General features: G+C 47.8%; 1 protein-coding gene across 6 annotated transcripts; it reads left to right on the top strand.

Moving 5' to 3' along the window:
* The first annotated feature begins 3297 nt into the window (after nucleotides 1–3297).
* Zfp518b (zinc finger protein 518B) lies at nucleotides 3298–19798 on the top strand. Of its 6 annotated transcripts, none has more exons than XM_030254005.1 (4): nucleotides 3298–3603; nucleotides 5024–5089; nucleotides 5500–5797; nucleotides 13608–19798. In XM_030254005.1, exon 4 carries the CDS (start codon nucleotides 13622–13624, stop codon nucleotides 16868–16870), a length of 3249 nt encoding a protein of 1082 aa, XP_030109865.1. In that variant the 5' UTR covers nucleotides 3298–3603; nucleotides 5024–5089; nucleotides 5500–5797; nucleotides 13608–13621; the 3' UTR covers nucleotides 16871–19798. The 6 variants fall into 6 exon arrangements, with proteins under 6 accessions (XP_030109865.1, NP_001074613.2, NP_001171373.1 ...); NM_001081144.2 differs by having other exon boundaries at nucleotides 3456–3603; nucleotides 13429–19798; NM_001177902.1 differs by lacking the exon at nucleotides 5024–5089 and having other exon boundaries at nucleotides 3456–3603; nucleotides 13429–19798.
* The last annotated feature ends 468 nt before the right edge of the window (nucleotides 19799–20266 follow it).

Raw genomic sequence — 20266 nt, 5'->3', positions numbered from 1 at the left:
CAGAGCCTTTGTGCATGCTCCTCCCACTGCTGCTAAGGTCTCTTTTTCATCTGCAGACCACCAGAAATCCTTGTTCAGGAGCCGTTCACAGCCCCAGGGACACCCGTCCTGCATTGCACTCTTTCCAATCCGACTACCCAGTTTCGTTTGCCCTTGGCAAAGACCATTACCTTACAGGTTTGTGCAGCCACAACCCTGCCCAAAGGAAATGTCAGCCAACCTCCTCTGGCTGCAGTTCTCACCTCTTAATATCCAAAGACTGGCTCATTCACAGCTCTCCTACAGCTGGAGCAGTTTACAACAGGAAGGCTTGTAGTTTCTGAATGCTGAGTGACAGAAATCTGATTAGCCTTGCTGGAGGTTAGTAGCAGGAGGGTGTGGTGGCATTTACCTCTAATCCCAGCACTTGAGAGGCAGAGGCACAATGGGGTTCCTCTGAGGCAGAGGCCAGCCTGGTCTACACATTGAATTCCAGGCTAGCTAGGGCTACATAGAGACCTTGTCTAAAGCAAAGGGAGTCTGACCGGGTCAAGCTGTCTGCAGAGCCATGCTTTCTCCAAAGCTTTAAAGAAAAGTGGGTCCTTTTGGCTTTTGCAGCTTCTGATCACCACTGCTGGTTTGACTAACTATGTGACCGGTCTCTGCCTGTTTTCAATGCTGTCTTCTGTGTCTGGATACCTTTCCTGCCATCTCATTTCTCTTGTCTTCTGCCAAGGACACCTGCCATATTGGTCAAAGGCCCACCCTAACGACCTCCTTCTAATGTGGTTTCCTGCACAAAGACTATTTCCTAATAAGGCCACATTCACAGGGACCATGACAGAGGGCTTCAACATCTTTCTGTGGAGCATAATTCAGTCCACCTCAAAGAGATCTGGAACAAAAAAGTCCTTGGGCGAAATATTCTAGAGGGTGGGGGAAGAGGCTGAGAATGGCAGCATCCGAAGGGTGCAGTTTAGAATGTCTGATGAATTCTTTCCTGCTTGCCATCAAAAGACCCTGGAGGAGCAACACTTCAACCTTCGTGGTTTCATGAATCCTAGTCTATATCCCTGCCTGGCCCTTTCCCAGGCTGCAAATATCCCTTCTCTGCAAACCACTTTACCTCACCACACTGGGGATTCTGAGAACTGTGAGAATTACCAGTCTCTTCTCAACAGCCAGGAACTGTGACAGTCTAGACCAGTGATGCTCAACCTTCCTAACGCTGTGCCCCTTTAATACCGTTCCTCATGTTGTGGAGACCCCCAACTATAAAATTATTTTATAACTGCAATTTTGCTACTTCTGCTATAAATCGTGATGTAAATATCTGATATGGGACCCCCAAAGGAGCCGTTACCCACAGGTTGAGAACCACTGGCCTAGATGCTCTTGTTGAACACAGACAGCTGCCTGTTGGGGGAGGTCCTACTGTTGCCTGAATCTTGCATGAGAAGCCAGGGTTCCAGTAGGCTAGGAAGCAGGCCCATAGTAGCTCTATCTCCACAGAAGCTTCCAGACGATCCAAAAGCATCCTTCTGTCAATTCTGTGACTGAAGAAGGTGGGACTGTGATGTGTGGGTGGGGATGGAAAGGAGACACAACACTTGGAGCTAAAAGCTCTCTAGCACTGAGACTTCTGGTTCTCCTATGTATAACCGACTTTCCTGAGTGAGTTCTTTGTGTCACTAGAAGTTCTCAGGCATGATCAGGACATATTCCCAATGTTCTACTTATCATTAGCCTACTCTTGAGGGAGTCTCTGAACTTTGAACCTATTTGTTTTTGTTTCTGGAGAGCGGGTCCTTTAGTTTATTTAGCAGGAGAAAGAGAAAAGAGGAATAGGTGGTGTCATGTTTTGAATATGCTTGGCCCAGGGAGTGGCACAATTTGGACATGTGGCCTTGTTGGAGTAGGTGTGTCACTACGGGTGTGGGCTTTAGACTCCCACTCTGGATGTCCGTATTCTGCTAGCTGCCTTCAGATGAAGATGTAGAACTCTCAGCTCCTCCTGCACCATGCCTGCCTGGATGCTGCCATGTTCCCATCTTGATGATAAAGGACCGAGCCTCTGAACCTGTACACCAGCCCCAATTAAATGTTGTTCTTATAAGAGTTGCCCTGTGCTGAGCGGTGGTGGCGCACGCCTTTAATCCTAGTTCTTGGGAGGCAGAGGCAGGTGGATTTCTGAGTTCGAGGCCAGCCTGGTCTACAAAGGACAGCCAGGGCTATACAGAGAAACCCTGTCTCAGGGGAAAAAAAAAAAGAGTTGCCTTGTGTCTGTTCACAGCAATAAGACCCTAAAACAGGAAGATAGCTTAGGGTGTGGTCAAAGGCATTGTCTCATAGAGCAAGGCAAAGAATCTCTGCCCAGACTTTCTATGTCTGGTACCTGCTCTTTCAGGGGCTGGGAGCTTGCCCAGCAGCTGGCATTGTGACTACCTCTTCTTCCCAAACTCCACTCCTCCAGGTTGGATTTTGCCAAAGCCCGCCATCTCTTTCCAGCATCCAACTGACATCTAGGCGCTGATCTTTGCCACCCACCCAGAGGAAGGAACTGGAGTCCAGTCTTGGCTTCTTTTGCAGAGCTTTGAAGGAATCGTCTGCCTATTGCCCATGAAGGATCTGCACTTCACAGTGACGCTGCTCCCATGCAACCTTGCTGAGGGACAGTTTTGGTTTTTTGGGAAGCAGCATCAAAGTCACTTGTTGTGAGCCCACTAGCCATATGATTCCCTTCTTCACTTATTGTGAGCCCACTAGCCTTATGATTCCCTTCTTCACTTATTGTGAGCCCACTAGCCTTATGATTCCCTTCTTCCCTCAGAGTGGGACTATTTAAGACTGTCTTTTATCCAGTAGACTGTAGGTATGAACCTAATGTGAAAAGGGACCATTTACCTGCAGACATTGAAACTTAGGAGATAGACACAAACTCCCACACACTAAATGAGCTCATAGCATCTTCTGACTGTCTCTCCATCAATCCTTTCCCTGCTGACTGTCACAACGTGCACGAGATGAGGCCTTAGCCTTCAAATATGATCTTCCTTAGCTTTAGAAATGACTTCGTCGAAGCTTCTATGCCTAAGCCAGCTGCTAGCTGTATCCAAATCTAGGGCTGCAGGCCCATCTCCTTCACTAGGGCGCCCCTTGAAGCTGTGATGGCTGAAGACTTGAGCCCATTTGTTGTCGCTTCACTTACTTAACTGTAGAACTTCAAGCTCCTTGAGGGCAGGCACCAAATCCACCCTCCGCAGGACCCAAGGAGGGCCAGGCGCCCATGGATAGTCCATTGAACCCAAAGAGAAACGCACTCAGTTCTTTGCAGAGGAAGCTGCAGAGTGTGCAGGACGGAGGGATGCAAACACTGCACCCAGTGGGTGCGATCGCCCCCAAGCTCAGAGCCCACAGCCCAGGGGCAGTGAAGGGGCAACCTCAGGCGCCCGCCTCTCCGCTGCAGTCGCGCCGCATTGCGCACGCGCGCCGCCGGCCCGACTCCGCCCCCCCGGGTAGGGACCTACAGCGGGCGCGGCGGCGGCGGTCTGCGGGCGGTAGCCGGCGGTCTAGACGCCTGTCCGTCCGCTGGGATCTGGGACCGTGCGGTGCCGCGGCGTCCGGGTGAGTGGTGGTGCGGGGCGGTAGGGACCTGGGCGGGCGCGGCCGGGCGTGGCTCCACGGTTCCGCGTGCGCGCCTCCGGGCTAGGCGGATCGGGTCGGAGACCCACGGCCCACCCTGCGGCCTTTGTGCAGCGCCGGCTCAGCCCCGCGACTTGTCGCGCCGGGCGGTTGAGCCGGCTTTTTAAAAGATGCCTCGGCCCCGAGCAGGAAGTGTCGTCAGGAGGCCATTTTTAAAGCCTCTCGGCCTCTGAGACTGGCTTGACGCGGCTTTGGCTTTCAGCGTTTGGAAGACACCCCATCTGTGACCGGCCGGCCCTGAGGGGACGCGACGGTGCGACTCTCGCACTCGCACCTCGCTCAGCGCCACAAGGCGCCCTGGCCTCGCCGGGCAGAGCGTGCATCCCTGCGAGCGCGCCAACAATAAACTTGAGGACCACGCTGGCATTGTCTTTGGAGCGGGTGTCGGGGTGGGCCTGTCCACAGAAGACCTGATTCTGGGTGGGATGAGTCTTGATGTCACCTTTTGCACGACAGCTCCATCGCAGCCTTTCAGTTTGATCCTGTTGCCTGGAGTTAAGAGATTGGGTGCAGATTAAGGCTAAGGAAAGGGTGCAGAAAAGGAGAAAGAACCAATGCAAAGTTTATGACCCGAAAAGGGAAAACCAAAAGATCGGAAATACCAAACTCCTCTTGTTTGTTGGGTATTTGATCTACCCCCATTAAATTACTTCTGCTATTAAAAAATATAGAATACCAACAATATTTATCAATTTTTAAAAGTGAACCATCAAGCACGTTGTCCTATTGAAAAATAGCCTACCAACCCAAACTCAATGTTGTGTTTGAGCTCTTAAAACATTACACCTTAAGTTTAGAGTTGAAATCACCTTCGAAGACAATTCCCCGAGCACCCTGAGCTTGCAACACTTGCTACAGAAGAGTAGCCAGCTAGCTTGGGAAGGTGTCTCAGTCCCGCTAAGTCACACATACAAAGTTAAGCCCAGTCCAGGACTATACCGGAGAGTATGCCCTTCCCAAGGATTCTGGAAGCCCAGAAATATTAATATGCTTGGAGTGCCATATTCAGCCTTTTAAATTGCAGGCATTATCCTTATCGAAGGCGTGCATTTATTTAAAATATGTTTTTCTCTTGAATCTGTTATGTTAGCCCTGGCAGGGGCATCTGATGTATCCGGCCCTGTTATGCTGGTGGCTGTTGAAGACTAAAGGGGGGCTTTGCCTTCTCTCCTGGCTTCCTCTGGATGGCAGTCATTAATTTTCAGCCCACTTAAAGAAAGCTATATTTTCTTTCTTGTCTATCTGCCATTAAGTAAGAGGGTCTGGGACAGTGTGTGTGTGCAAGAGGCAGAACAAAGGGCAGGTTCATAATTGTCACTGCCAGGGCTGCCATTTTCCTTAGGCACTCCTGGATCCTCTGAGTCAATGCAATGGCCGGCCTTTCATGACCAAGTCTGCTGACACTGTGGTAAGTGGGGGTCCTTCCCAGTGAGGATTCTCCCTGCCTTGATTGTTCCTAAAGTGCCTTTGATCTCCACTGCATGCTGTTGCTACCCTGCAAACGCAGCCACCTGCAGAAAAGTGGCTGGAGACTATCTAATCCAGACTACTGTCCCTTCATGGGTAGGGTCATGGGTAGGAGCGGGTAACACAGGGTAGCCTGGGAAGGCTTCTGAATCAGCCGTGAGCCCCACTCCAGCAAGGAAGCCCTCCATTTCGTTTAGGTTCCCAGGAAGCCCTCCTTTTTAAGCTTAGACTGGCTGCCGTTGAGAAGCGTTTAGAAGGTTGATTTGTTTTGCCCTTTCTTCAATAAATATATCCAAGAGACCACATCTTGCAGATCCCAGACTTACACCCAAGTGTCTGACTCTGTTGCAGGCCCGTTGGCGCAGCCCTGGCTTCCAAGCATAGATGTCTACACCACGGGCCTGAAGTCCTGAGACTTGTCCTCGGTGGCTAACAAGGCCTGAAAGAAAAGGAAGAGCCATAGAGACTTGCCACACTCTTGACTTCTGGGCCTGGAAAAGCAGTGCCCAAGAGGCCAGGAATCCTGGCTGTAACCTCTGCTCACAAGACGGGAGTGTTAGCTGGATGCTGCCTGCCACCACTTTCCACCTCAGTGTGACCTAGAAAAAGCCACATACCATCTCCTGGCCCTTCGTTTTAAAAGAAGCAGGTAATTGAAGTTTTGTTTCAAAGCTTGTCTAGGACCATATGAACCTGCTCCTACGGGCAGCCTTCATGACTAAGGCCAAGCAAGGTACTGCAGCATAGGCAATCAGCCAGCAATTGAGAGCTCTCAGTCGGCTTCCTGATAACAGGATCCACATTGAACTTGCCCATTTACTTCTGGCTCCACTTAGACTCCTTAGGGACAGCAACCCATCCAGGGGTGGCCTAGCACAGTTCTCGTCTGTGCTGTTTGCACTTAGCCGTGCCCAGACCCTGTGGCGGGAGAGCAGGGACATTCTGATTGCTGAGAGTCTACCTCTCAAAGACCTTGGTATTCCCAAGGTTGTGCTACAGGTCAGTGGCAAGGCCTTGACTCTTACGAGTTTAGACACCTCACTACTCTAAAGGCAGTGGCCTGCCCGCACCTTCGGTGTGAGGTCTACAGAGTGGCAGTTTTTCTTGCCATCCCCCCGCTTTCCTAAAATTCAGATGGTTCCCAACCCGAGTCGCATGCAAGAATCCTTTTCGAAGCCTTGTAGACTTATGTATGGATTCTGCCCTGCCACCACCTCAGTTAGACTCCAGTCTATGAGAAATGGGACCCAAGCAGCAGCCTTTTCAAAGCCCCTAGGTAACTTCCTTTAAACATCATGGGCTTATCCAGACCATATTTCTCTTAATATAGTCAAGGCCAATATTCCCCGTTGTAGAAGGAAAGATAGCTTCTCTTTTATTAAACTATTCTACAAATTTTGGGGATTTTCTTTAAGGCCAAAAAGGGAATGAGGGAAAACGGTGTTCATACTAAATATCTTCAGAGACCTTGGAGCCCTTTGAATGTTTCCGATCTGAAGTTTGTACCTACTGTTTGTAATACCCCTTGGTTGTATTTGTGTCTATGTGCGCCCATGGGCACATGTGTGCGCACATACACTCGTGTGTCCTTTCTAAGGCTCATAAGCATATTTGCTCATTAGTGACCTTATTTTTCACACTTAAATCACAAGCCTTGAACTTGAAGGATGCCAGCGAGCCTTAATCTTACTCTCTCTTTTCTCATAAACTATTGGGAGAAGTGGCCCATAAAATCCCTTTGTGTCCTGGAGTAGAGTTCACAGCCACTTCCGCTGTCAACTGTGGGCACTCGTAGCATCTGAGCAAGTCCTCTGTGTGTGGCCCTTTCAGTGTGCGCAGCGTGTGCTTCTCGGCGGAGCTGTACTGGACCTGACACTTAAAGACGTCTTACCAAAATGTTGTCATTTCCTGGGCTGTCTGTTACTAGCTACTTGCATTTAGATTTTCTTTTCATTTATCCTCACATGATCCTTTTTTACTGCTGCAGAAACTCAGGCTAAGTTAGGTTAAAAGTCTAAAATCACATAGCTAGATAGCTAGCAAGCCAAAGGCCTTCCTTGTCTATGGTTTCCCAAGGTCCTGTGCTCCGCACTCTTAAATTGTAGTCCCCGAGAGAGCAGACAGTCTCTGTTCTGTTGCCCCTGCAATACACCTGCCTTCAGAAGACAGTGAGACCCTGGGGGCGGTGCATTTTATCAGTGGCATATGGGCATGCCTCTTGCCCTCGAGGTGACAGTCGTCCTTAATCATTTCTGAGTGCAAAGTGGTTGGGCATGAAGAGCCCACTAAATGATTGACACTACCCGTTCAGGCCTGCTTTCCCGTCTGCTCAGTTCTGATTTGTAGTCATTGAAGCACTTGGCAAGGCGGTAGTTTTATTTAAAGGTCCAGAAGATGATATGCTGTTTGTAAGTCTAATGGCATCTTCCCCATCCAGTGTTAGCGACAGGCCACTAGCCACTATAGGCTCAAATAGAGGGGCAGGTGAGATAAGTCATAAACAGAAGGAATGCATAGATAGAGCTTGTGAGCGGCAGGCACACAGACTGGCAGTGAAGAGAGCGAAATCACTTGCCAAAGGACCCAGCCAATAAGGGCTGAAGAGTTAAGCTTCCAGCAGAATCCTTTGTTTTTCTTGGGTTCAGAAGCGAAATCTCTGCCCCCCCTCTCCCTGTGTAATGGGCGTGGGCAGAGCCACAGCAAAGGCAGGAGACCTAGACCATAACGCCTACAAAAAGCTGTTTGATTTTTGCTTCCCAGTCATATTCAGCCGTGGGTGCGATACAGTGTCCAGCCACGTTCTTTCCTCATTGGCATGTAGAGGGGACATTGGCTGCAGACCTGTTGCATGGAGTAACTGTGCTTCCATAAGAGAGGGCAGGGAAAGGTAGCCTGATTGAGTAGCTGACATATAAAGCCTAGGGTAATGTATGCGTCCAAATGTGTCTTTTCTCCCAAGGTAACTTAACTACTTGCCCCAAAGCTGCCAAGTAGTTTCTACCTGGGTCAGTCTTGACTGTATAACCAAACAGTGTTTAAATGTAAAGGGGGGCTCAGCTATGTTCTAGAAAGAGCCATGACCAGGCAGTTCTGAAACCTACGCTTGGCATATTTTCTTTATTAAGACTGTAAAGTAGCATCGAGTGAGACCTGGTGAACCAACTGCTTTCCCGATACCATTCACTGGCATTGTGGTGGTTGCCCTTACCCGCCAACCCTGTGCTGTAGGCCAAGGAGCAAGCAGTGTGCCCCAGGTCACACACCAGCAAGTGTTGGCATTGCCGTTTAAAATCCTGCATTGTTTCTAGAATGATAATGTGAGAGCTAGCCTTACACGCTTGGCCCTCTCTGACCTGTTGAACACTAATAAGCATTTGGAAGCTGTATGCTTCCTTCTTAATAATGAATACAAACTTTCCTGTCCCTGACCAGCTTTGAGCATCCGTGAACTGGATCTTCAAGTTAAATTTTTCCCCTTGTGATCTTGCAATAAGTATGTAAGAAATCAATACAAAGCCGGGCGTGGTGGTGCACGCCTTTAATCCCAGCACTCGGGAGGCAGAGGCAGGCAGATTTCTGAGTTTGAGGCCAGCCTGGTCTACAAAGTGAGTTCCAGGACAGCCAGGGCTATACAGAGAAACCTTGTCTCAAAAAAAAAAAAAAAAAAAAAAAAAAAAAAAAAAGAAAAAAGAAAAGAAAAGGAAAGAAATCAATACAAGTATGCTCAAAATTAAAAAATTAAAAACACAACACAAAACAAACAAACAACCTCACACATAGGGCACAGAAGTACACTCCCATCCCTACCTCAGTGCAGGGAGTGAGGACATGGCACACAGAACTATTCCTATGTGGTGGTACATGAAAGTTGGCTTTGGCTTTTGCTGTAGATAATTCTATCGTTAAAGAGATCTTTATATGCTGCTAAGTCATTGATTATGGAAAACAGACAATATTAAATCGATCTCCTTCTGGGCCATTAAGTTAATGGTACTGAACCCTTCTGAGTTATCTGAAAGAAAGAAAAGAAATGGCATCTTGTACTAGGAGCTGTGACTGTGGAGGTCGGTGAACTTTGCCACTGATATCTTGGGTGCCTTCAGTGTTAAGTGCATCCATGTCCAGCCCTCTGTCTGCAGCGTCTTATGTCACCCTTGGCCCTCAGTCCATTGACAGTTAACTTGCCAGAAGGATTCGGCTTCACAGGCAGCTGTGTGTGAACCACACAAAGGATTTGTGTGCAAGTGTCAATGCTCTCATTCAGGTGGACTGTACCTGAGAAGTGTCCCCATGTCCCCCTCACCCACTGCCCGTCTCCCATGCTAATGCTGCTTACCTTTTCCTTGGAGTATTAACACAGAACCTGTGTGCCAGGCAGTGGTGGCGCACGCCTTTAATCCCAGCACTTGGGAGGCAGAGGCAGGCGGATTTCTGAGTTCGAGGCCAGCCTGGTCTACAAAGTGAGTTCCAGGACAGCCAGGGCTACACAGAGAAACCCTGTCTCGAAAAACAAAACAAAAAAACCCCAACAACCAAAGACCAAAACCCACTGGATCTGTGTGCTGTCTGGCACCCAGCCGCACAAGTTTCAAAAGCCAGCTAGGACTTTAAAGAAAGGCCCCTCTTTTCCACCATGAGAGGGGAAGCGGCAATAGTATACTGAGGATAGTCTTAAAAGTGTAGAAGACACTGAAATGGTTTATAGCCTAGATGTCTGGCTTCTCTCTGCAAGGATGGGTGCTGACAGATCCACGCCTGTTCTCAAGGATTCTTAATTTAAAATACAAGTTGTCTCCAACTTGATCATACTTCTGGGTTTTGTTTGTTGACATTTTATCAAGCGGGCCATATGCAGCACAGCATTCTTGTGATGTCAGGTGGCAGCTATGACCTGGAACTGGTGGTCAGCCATGCTGTCACAAGTGTAAGCCGTCAGTACTGCACCGTGAACTGGATTCAAAATGAAATGACTTAGTGATTTTATGTAAACTATCTAGCTGTGTGCTAGCTAATGTAAGTATTCTTAGTTGTAAATGGGCTATGCTCTGTTATGCTGTGCTGTAGGCAAGTGTGTTGAACTTGTATTTCTCTTAGGATAGTCTCAGGTTTCAGTGGGTTATAACCCCCTTGGAAGTTAGGGAGCTTAGATGGTTTTGCAGAGATGGTATCACAGGACCCTCTTGTTCCTCAAATACTCAAGAGTTGGCCTGATTCTCTAGGAACACTGCTTCAGGATGCTCTCTGCTTCTTACTGATGGTCATGACCCTGCTGGCTAAATCTATTTAAACATTTAAAAGGATTGGGAGCCTCCAAGATGTGAAGGGACCTGGCTAAGAACACGGTAAAAGTGTTTTCCTTCTTGAATCTTTGAGGCTGTGGAGATATGAAAACCTGAAGGGAGCTTTGCTGGTGGGGTTCTTTGGTAACTACTTATAGTTAATGTTCGTATACAGAGGTGATGCATTGAAACCATCAATAAGCAAGCTGTGCAGGGCAAGTGCTTAAATTAGTGCACCAGCAGCAGCACTGCTACCCATGTTATAAGGCTCTGAGGCTGGTAGATGAGAGCAGCCATTGCCATGGTGATTGGGTGCAGATCTTCAGGACAGGACTGAGAACCAAGAACTGCCTGGCATGAGAAGGGCTGTGCAGGTTACTAGCTGGGCCCAAGACTGAGTCCTGCAAGTCAGAGTGGAAGGGGAGTTACAGGGAGGCATCTTCATTTTTATTTCAGGGTGAATCAAGTCTGGAAGCTAGATTTCAGCTGCCTGCAGGCTTTTGGTCAGGGTTACCTGGTGCCTTAATTGATGCTGTGTTAACAGCCTCCTCTGTGCTGAGAGGGAATACATCTCTGGAATGTCTGTGTTTGCATGGCTCTTAGGTTCCTCCAAGCTTCGGGACCTCTGGACATGAGCTCTATGCCGACATGAGCCTCTGCTTCCTATGGCCCTGTGGTTGTCCAGGCCCTACTTGTACTAAATGGCATCTGCATGAAATTGCTGGGGAGAAAATGTTGAAGATACTCGTGTTCTTAAATTATAAAGTCTTATTTCAGAGAGCAGTAGCTTCAGGCTGAGAAACCTAATCAAGGCATTTATCCTATAGATAAGCAAACACGTGCACATAGGTCATTGCTTGAGGTCACTTTGTGTGTGGCAGGAGTTCTAGGGGTTACCCTGTCTCCTTTCACATGGGCCAGTTTAGAGATCTGGGAAGTAAACAGTATGTCTGCTTCCCCTCCCGATGCCCTTGAAAGGCCTCTTTCTGTCTACACCAGAATCCAGTGGCGTAGGGAGGCTGGTCTCCGCTGCGAGTTAGGCGCATTCACATGTTCTGTACAAGCCATGGTCCTTCCTCTGACATACGTATATGCTTGAACCACCAGTGAGCTAGCACTTGCGGCACCCAAGGCCTTTGTTTCCTTGGTGCTGCGTGTAGCGTCAGGGCTTGGCTACATGCTTGTAGTTGCTTGGGTGAAGATAACCATTATTCACCAGAGCTGGACAGGAAAGAAAAGACTGCAGGTGAGGTCACAGCTTGTCCTTAAGTGTAGGGTCTCCAGTGTTTTCCAAAGCTGCCTTTAAAGGGCTTTATACCACATCTGAATGTGCAGCAGAGAGGCCTGTGCCTGCCCTGAGCTGACCTTTCAGACTGGCTTTGTGGAGCTCTTGGCTTGACCATCCTGTGACAAAAGGAGTGGCCAGGTCTCCCTCACTTTCCTGCCCATCACCAAACCCTTGAGTGTCTGAGTGCTTCCTGCCCTGTGGAGACAATCATCTTTGCAGCTCTGTGGCTGCATGAAGTGTCCTCGGTCCTCATTGCTGGATGAAAACATGGGGGAAATTGCTCAAATGATGCCAGGTTTGTTGGTTTGTTTGATCAAGATCATGAAAGGCCAGCTTCCAGTAGACTCCAAGCAAGTGTTGTTGGGCTCCTAGTTTGTGTCTTCTGAGAAAAGTGTCTGTACATTATATACTCTCAACCACTGTATAATATGTTCATGAGAATGAATAGGCTTCTTTGTTCTACGTGTTTCCTTCACCTGTTCTAATTCAAAGCATCATAGCCTGCCGATACACTCTAGTCCTCCCAGATCCACTGGATGCTGTTGTTGGGGTAGAAATCAGAGCCTATCATTCTATTGATCTCTCTCTCAGCTCTCTGTCACATATACAGGTGGAGCCCTTGTCCTGTGTCCCATTCTGACCAGTCTACAAGCCCCACCTCAGCTGATTCTCCCAAGTGCCCCAGGCCCACTTCTTACAGATCTTACCTTCTCTCTGCTTGACACATCCTTTTTTCTGGACCCCCCATAGACCTCAGTCCCTGGCTAGCACAGGTCTGGGTGTCCTCCCTCCACCCAGCCCCACAGCCACCCTGTAGGAGCTCTTGTGTCCTCTTTACTGTATCTTTTTGATACATCTTTCTCAGTTTTGGGTGTTTGTTTGTTTGTTTGTTTGTTTTTTAACTGCCATTTAACAACTAAACAAATGAACCACTCTCCCAAATGTGGGCTTCATAAGGGGAAGACAGTGATTTGCCCATTTTTAAGCATCCTTAAATTCATTGCATGTGTACCCATGCCACAGAACATGTGTGGCAGTGAAAGAACAGCTTTCAGGAATGGGTTCTTTCCTGCCTGACTGACAGTGTTGGTACCAAGTGTATTTACCCAGTGAGCCATCTCTTGATCACTGCCCTCCAGCTCACAGACAGAGCACCTAGCACTTGGTAGAGGCCCCTGAAGATGAGAAAGAAATCACTATGTTTGAGCCGATGGTGTTGGCTTCACTTGTGGAAGCAAAGCGAGTGTGTGAGTGCATGGGTTGGCATAACAAAGGTACACATGCGAATGGCCACCTGTAAGCCCTGGCTCCACCACTTGGTAATTCACACATGAAAACTAAGTTGGCATGTTCTTATGATGTTTTGCAAGGCTTATATGAAGCTACCTATGAAGTTGCTAGAACATACTCACATCAATTAAACAAAACAGTCCCTTGTCAAAGGTGATTCTGAGCTCCCATCATGTCCTTCCTCCAGGTAGCTCAAGTTCATGGTTGGTCTAGAGAGAGATACTTAAGCACCTGAGCCAGAGAATGTTTTTAGTTTAGGCTTGCAGCATGGTTGTATTTGCATTGCTGCAGCGAAATAGTTTGGTATCTGTGGGGATTCTGTGTCCACTGAGCCATTACAACACAGTAGAAGTGGTGGTAGCTTAGCTAACCCTCGAGCCTCTGTACTAATCATTCCTTATGTCTTTTTTTTCCCCCCTGTAGTGTTGCCTGGAAACAGAATTGAAAGCATTCGTATTGTGGCTCACATCTTCTTGTAAAAGGACATAAAACGTGATTGATTATTAAATATTTACCACGAAGTGCCTGCTGCTCCACCAGTCACTGGATGTGGGAGGATGCCTGCAGAAGGTTTCATTGATTGACATCTTTCTGATTTTCAGGTGGCTATGTGCATATGCAGATAAGGGAGATGAAGGATATTGGAGAACAACTCTATACCACACAAGTGAATGGGGGACCCAGTTCCTTGACCATGTCCCCCAAACAACCTAATAGAGCAACTCGGACGGAGAGACAGGAAGCTCAGACCCTATTGTACCAAGGTTCAGAGGCAGAGGCTGCCACCATGACCATTGCTACTTGTGTACAGTGCAAAAGTGTTCACAAGATCCCCACTCAAGACTTGAGGAAAGGCCCTGGGCAGAGCCAAGACACTTATGTCTGCTTTAAGTGCAGCCTTCGAGCAGTGCCTACCCAGCTGCATTTTGTGAACAACAACGCTGGTGCTGCGCATGTCAGAAATGAAACGGAAACCATCTCGAGCCCTGTAAATAAATTTAAGGTTAGGAACTTCAAGCCAGGCAAATACTACTGTGATAAGTGTCGCTTCTCTACAAAGGACCCACTGCAGTACCGAAAGCACACGCTGCAGCACGAGGAGATCAGGTTCATCTGTTCCCACTGCAGCTACATCTCCTACACGAAAGGGGAGTTCCAGAGACATCTGGTGAAGCACACGGGCATCTTCCCTTATCGCTGTGAGTACTGCGACTATGGTGCTATTCGCAATGACTACATCGTCAAGCACAGGAGGAGGGTCCACGAGCGGGCTGGGGCCAAGCGGCCATTCAAAACTGTGGCCAAGCTGGAACCCAAGAGAACCAGCATCCCAAAGCAGAGCATGGAACTCTCAAAGGGCCCCAGTCCCAGGGCTGCCTTCCAAAACAAGTTGTCGGACCAGCTGTCTCGGTTCTCTCTCCACGCGAACAAAGACAAGACACACAACCTGATGTTATTACCCGAGCTAAAGAAGTACCAAAAAGATGTAGTGTGTATTCCCAACAAAGTGACCCTGTCCGAGCCCAGGGAGGTGAGCCTGTTGGGGAACAAGAATGTTGAGGTGGAAGTGCTGTCCCCCTCAAAGGAACCCGTGCATCCAGGGATGCCGCTGACCGTTATGGCGCCCTCAGAGCTGGTGGTCCCCACCAACTGTCTGGCCCAGTTGATGGACGTGAAGGTTGTCAATGGTGCTCAGCAGCTTGTGCTTAAACTGTTTCCGTTGGAAGAAAACGCCCGCCTGGAAACGAGCCGAGGAGATGGAGGCACTTCCGAGTGTCTGAGTACCGAGAAGGGCTCAGGGGGACAGAAAAAAATGCTTTCTCCAGAAGCATCGAGGTCACTAGCCGTGGAAGGGAATGCCGGAGACTTTGTGGGCCTGGATCGTCTGCACTCTTTGGTTCAGAAACAGCTTAAAAATGTGAAGTGGGTGAAGTCTTGCAATTTTTTCATGCCGAATTCTGGTGTCCACAGTCAACAAGAATCTTTCCTCGGTTCCGATACAATCAAGGAGTTACAGAAATCTCACAGTCTGTGTCCGCCTCGAGCCCTTCCTTCTGCTGCCATAAAAAGTCATTCTCCAGCCTCTGTACAAAATAGTGTTCCCTATGGTCCTGGGGCCACAGTGAGCCATTTCTTGAGTAAAGCAGCTGTTGCTTTTGCTGATGACAGAAGAGGGGCCCGCAGTAACTCCCAGCAGCTCCTGCCGCTTGCCTCTTTGCCTTCAAAGGTTCCCTTCTCTGGAGAGAAGGGCTTATTGCCTATAGGTGAAAGTGACTTAGAAGCGAGGAATAGGATTAGTCGTCCTGAAACCTTGGTTTCCTCTGATAGGAAGCTGGAAGACAAGCAGATGGAAAGCAAGGCAGTGGGAAATACGGGCCAGGTTTCCTCTGTGCAGAATAAAGAGTATTTACACATAAACATAACTGGAGAAGATAAACCGAGGTCCCAACAGCCTGGGGATCAGCCTGGGCAGCCCAAGACTTCTGAAACAGCAGGTGCCACGTTTGAAGGCCCAATCATCTCATCCGTGTTTTCGCTGAGCTCTGGATCTGAAAATGTACCGGAGGCCATTAAATGGAATAGCTCAACCACCAAAATAAAGTCCATTGAACTGCTGCGCAGAAAGATAGCTCAGTTGATTGAATCTTGTGGCAAGCCTTCCTCTTTGTCTGCCAATAGTGCTCAGCGACGTTCCATAGGTCAGGCACCAAAGCTGACCTCAAAAGCAACTCCCAAGGCTATTCAAGAAATGAGTGTGTCCCTTACTGGCCCTGGCCCTACCCCTGGCCCTTCTGTGGGTCCTCTCCAAAAACCTCCAAACGAGGACAGTATTACTGGCAGCAGACAGCTTGTTCCACAGCAGGTCTGTCCCCAGTTTATCAGTGCTAATGATGGGAAAATGGAAAACAGAGTGACCAGAAAGACTCCTGTTGCTACTCCAGTGCTGATCCCCAAAGGGGCCGTGTTGAGGGTCCTTAACTCTTCTGAAGATGCTCACATCATAGAGGCTACCTGTGACACACCTGTTAGCATACCTTGCAGCGAAGCCCAGTTAGCAGGAACACTTCCATTCTGCCCTATGAAACAGACAGGCTCGGGCTCCCAGCCCTTGACATGCAGAAGTGGACCGGCAGACATGTCTCCCGGTCTGGAGACATCTCTTCGGCCCAAATCTAGAAAAGAGGACACAATCTGCAGTGCCACTGCTAAGAAAATGGTCCCTGTGTACAGCACGGCACCAGGAAGCAGTGACTCCATCAGGCAAGGAAGGCCAGTTTCTAGAAACCTAACTGTAAGCAAGAATAAAACCAAGCAAGTGAACTCAACCAAGAAGAAGAACAAGATGCAGGCCAATCCCGGCCGTTATTTCAAAGACCCCCCCTCCTTTTTTCAGGTGGCAAGGCAGCTGCGCCTCATAGCTGCCAAACCAGATCAGTTGATTAAATGTCCCCGTCGGAACCAGCCTGTCATTGTGCTAAATCATCCTGACGTTGACTCCCCCGAAGTGACCAATGTGATGAAGGTAATCAACAAGTACAAAGGCAATGTCCTCAAGGTTGTCCTGTCTGAGAGGACTAGGTGTCAGCTGGGTGTCCGGCGGTACCATATGCGGCTGACCTACCAGAATGTGGCAGAAACTAACCACATGAAGAGGCAGATGATGTTGAAAATGAAACTGAAGAAGGTTCATAAAAACAACTATCAGGTGGTGGGCTCGATGCCGGACGACCCCGCCCAGTGTGTCTTTAAGTGCTGGTTCTGTGGGAGGCTCTACGAAGACCAGGAAGAGTGGATGAGTCACGGCCAGAGGCATTTGATAGAGGCCACCAGAGACTGGGATGTCCTCTCTTCAAAGGGCAAATGAGTGAAACTTGGTCTTTGAAATTCGATTTTCTTCTAGTTTTCATGGCTTAGGGTGGCACCCTAGACTTTTGATGCAGTAGAAGAAAGGGGGTTGCTTATTCCTTAGAGTCACCATAGGAAGGGTGAGAGCCCTGTCCTTACCTGAGCTCTGTGGCTGGACCAGGGAAAGGTGGGAGCCCCTGAAATTCTACTGGTTTTGATTGAAAGGATGTAATGTTCTCCACAGGTTTTCAGTGGGATCTGAGGCCTTCCTTGCTTAGTTCTTATTTTTCTGAGTAGACACATCTTTCATAGTCCACTTAGAGGGGTGGGTTTACGATTGACACACTTTGTGGATAAATGCTGCTGAAGGGTGTGTCTTGGGGCACACATCCACTTTGATTTTGCTTTACTCTTCCAGAATAGTTGCTGCGTAATAGAAATTACATTTTTCTACTTGATGGGTCATCTTAAATCTGGTTAGAGAGCTGTACTTGGCCCCTCCCACTGTGAGTTCTAGCTGTGCTCTGCGGAGCCGTGAGCTTTGCTTTAATTGGGCGTGTATCAGCAACAGTTTTTAGGAGAAGAAAAGACAGATTTCCAGTATTTAGCTTTTGCTTGCTTTTAAAATATAATTGGTTGATAATAGTTGGGTAGGGGATACATAATTGGTTTTTTGGTTTTGTTTTGGATAAAGAAGGAAAAAATATATATATAAAATCAAGTCTGTCCTTTGCATCTAATACTCCACCAAACATAAATGGCCATTTTAAATTGTGAAGGAGCAGATTCATTAAAAAACAGATTGGCCTCAATGGTGCCATTCCAGGTAGACTTGAAAGCAGGCTGTGTAGGGTCTGCTGTGACTGGTTCTTCACCTGGGGACTCAGTGCAAAGCCTGAGAGTGTGCCAGCACACACTTGAGCATAGGATCATAGGGCTGCTCCCCGGGCCAGATCTGTTCTCCTTTTGCCTGTTCCTGAGCAGGCCTTCCTGGGGAAGAGCCTAGTCTCCGTGCACATTTTTCCTCATGAACACTAGCAACTGCAGGAGTCAACAACATGGAAAGAAAACCACAATTGTCTGTGGGGGCTTTAAGAACACTACCCCTGTTTTCAGTGATAGGAACAGGCTACTCCTAGCTCAGCCACAGATGTTCCTCTCTTGCTTACATTTTCTAATAGGACTGCCCCTCCACCAAGAGGTGTTAAGACTCAGCGATCTACAAGGCACCTTTGCACATTAGGAGAAAGTTTATCTCCTACATGGGTAGGGCTTCCTGGGCAAGAGCAGCTCAGGCAAAGGGCACTAACCAGTGACCAGCCAGTGACCTTGAGAGTGTACATACATCCTTGGGGGGACTTAGTGATGGATGCTGTGAGGGGAGCAGGGGGAGGGGTGGTTAGATCTGAAAATGGTACCAGTGACTTCTTATCTCTGGGTGACTTCCGGACTTTGCCTTTTCACGTGGCAAGTCTTAGTTCATCCTCTCACAGTTGGGATACTCCTTTTAAGCTCGTTTTCATTATACATACTTGGCTTTTCTTGGGTACAGTTCAGTACCTGATCGTTTTGTTAATTGATAATTTTAATTTAAAAGTTGCATTTTTATATATGTGTATATATGTGTACACATATAAATATTTTTTACCATATGCAAATTGCAACAGCTAATTTTCTGATTTCCTATTTTATAATGATACATGAGCTGGGGAAATATAAAGCTTTTTATATTCTAGAAATAATTTATTTTGAAAGAACATTTTTACAATGGTTTCATCTCATTTTTAGAAAATGAAAGCACAGTAACTGATGGGACCTGATTCCCATGAGCAACCTGGAGTAGCCAGCCCCTGTGGGTCACTGTATTGCAGCATTTCGTCCTGCCTGCTGCTCTGTGGCCATGTGATGCCAAGCAGTCTCAAGTCTGATCTGTGGTGCAGCCTGGTAACCAACCCTCCCGCTCAAACTTGAATCTCACGTGGCAGGAGGGGCTATGGGATCCGCTCGTCTTCCTCACTGCCGCACAGCTCCCCACCCCACCCCACCCGACTCGACCAAGAGCTGCCACAGATCAGCATCAACAGAATCCTTACACTCTGCTGCAACAGCTGCTGTTTTCAAGTATTATCTAAAATAGCTAGGACTTGTATGGAGCTGGGGTTAGTGAGCAGAATAGGTAGCGAGTTTTGGGGGGATTTTCATAACTACAGTCCTTGTTGAGGAACTCGGAGGGCTCCTGGAAGCCCTTAGCATGGGAAATGAGAACGTGACTGGCTTCTCCAACAGAGTTTTAGACATAAGTTTATCATGTAGGTAAGAGTGGGGAAGGACTCCATTTCTGATGGGTTGGAAGGAGGACAGAAATGGGATACTTCCTTCCATAGCCTTACCTTGACATTGAAGGATCTCTAGTCATTAAATTTTGTTGATAGTACTTATAAAATTATTTTAAACTTATTTTTTAATCTAGATTTTCTTACTTTGGGGGACCAGAAATGAAAGGATCTTCTTATATTTATGATATAGGCAAGTAGAGTTAAAAAAAAAACTGAAGCCTCTGTCGCTTAAGTGTCCTCTCAGTAGATTATATTTTATTCAAAATTTTATCTCTAGCCCAAAACATTTTGTGAGCCCCCATCATAGGTCACACATAGTTGACATAAACTAAACACGATGTATCGACCCTCCAAAGTTTCATCCCCCATTCTTTAGAATTTACATAAGCCACCCGGAAGATGAAGGTACGGTGTTGCTCAGCCTTCAGAAGGACTTTTGAATCTGTGAATGTCTTTATGAGCAGAAAACAAAACTTTGTCTTACCATGTCAAGCATTACAGCTCCCGTGTGAACAGTTTGTGTGTCTGTCGCTCTGGTTCGGAAACATGTTTGTATATAGATAGAAAAGTTGGCATCCGTTTTGTTTAAATAAAGCAACTTTTAAGATCTTTACTGCTCTCTCATTTCGGACATTAAATGGGGCGGCTTCAGAGCGCAAAGTCTTACATGTGCTCCTGATGGGAAGGTGGTGTTGCCCACAGTACAGGCATTGAATTCTACCAGGATATGAGATACCTTGCCAGAAATGCAAGCCCTGATTTGAACCCACACAGCCCTTCTGTTTGGCTTCACAAAAGAGTGATTTCCTACCAAGCCCATTGGCCCCTGTGGCCTCTCAAGGAGGGGGATTTGAGGTGAGAAAGACCTAGTTTTCAGGCAGCTTTCCTGAGGCCGTGGTAACACTGCTACTATCTTTGTCCAAATCAGCAGCCCTGTCCTTGTTAAAATATAAAACTAGGAAGAAGGGCCTTGCTATTTTAAAAGTATTGATAATCTCATTGCTCCCTTGCCCTTGGAAGAACCGAGCTTGAGGTAAACATTGGCCAAGTGAAGGGGAAAAAATGAGTTCCATGCAACA

This window comes from Mus musculus, chromosome 5, assembly GCF_000001635.26.
Source record: "Mus musculus strain C57BL/6J chromosome 5, GRCm38.p6 C57BL/6J".
In the NCBI taxonomy this organism is placed as follows: Eukaryota; Metazoa; Chordata; class Mammalia; order Rodentia; family Muridae; genus Mus; species Mus musculus.
This window is presented reverse-complemented; position numbering and strand designations above follow the sequence as displayed.

Excerpts from the sequence above, each read along its gene's own strand:
- Zfp518b (XM_030254005.1), top strand. The coding sequence starts at position 13,622 with ATGCAGATAAGGGAGATGAAGGATATTGGAGAACAACTCTATACCACA.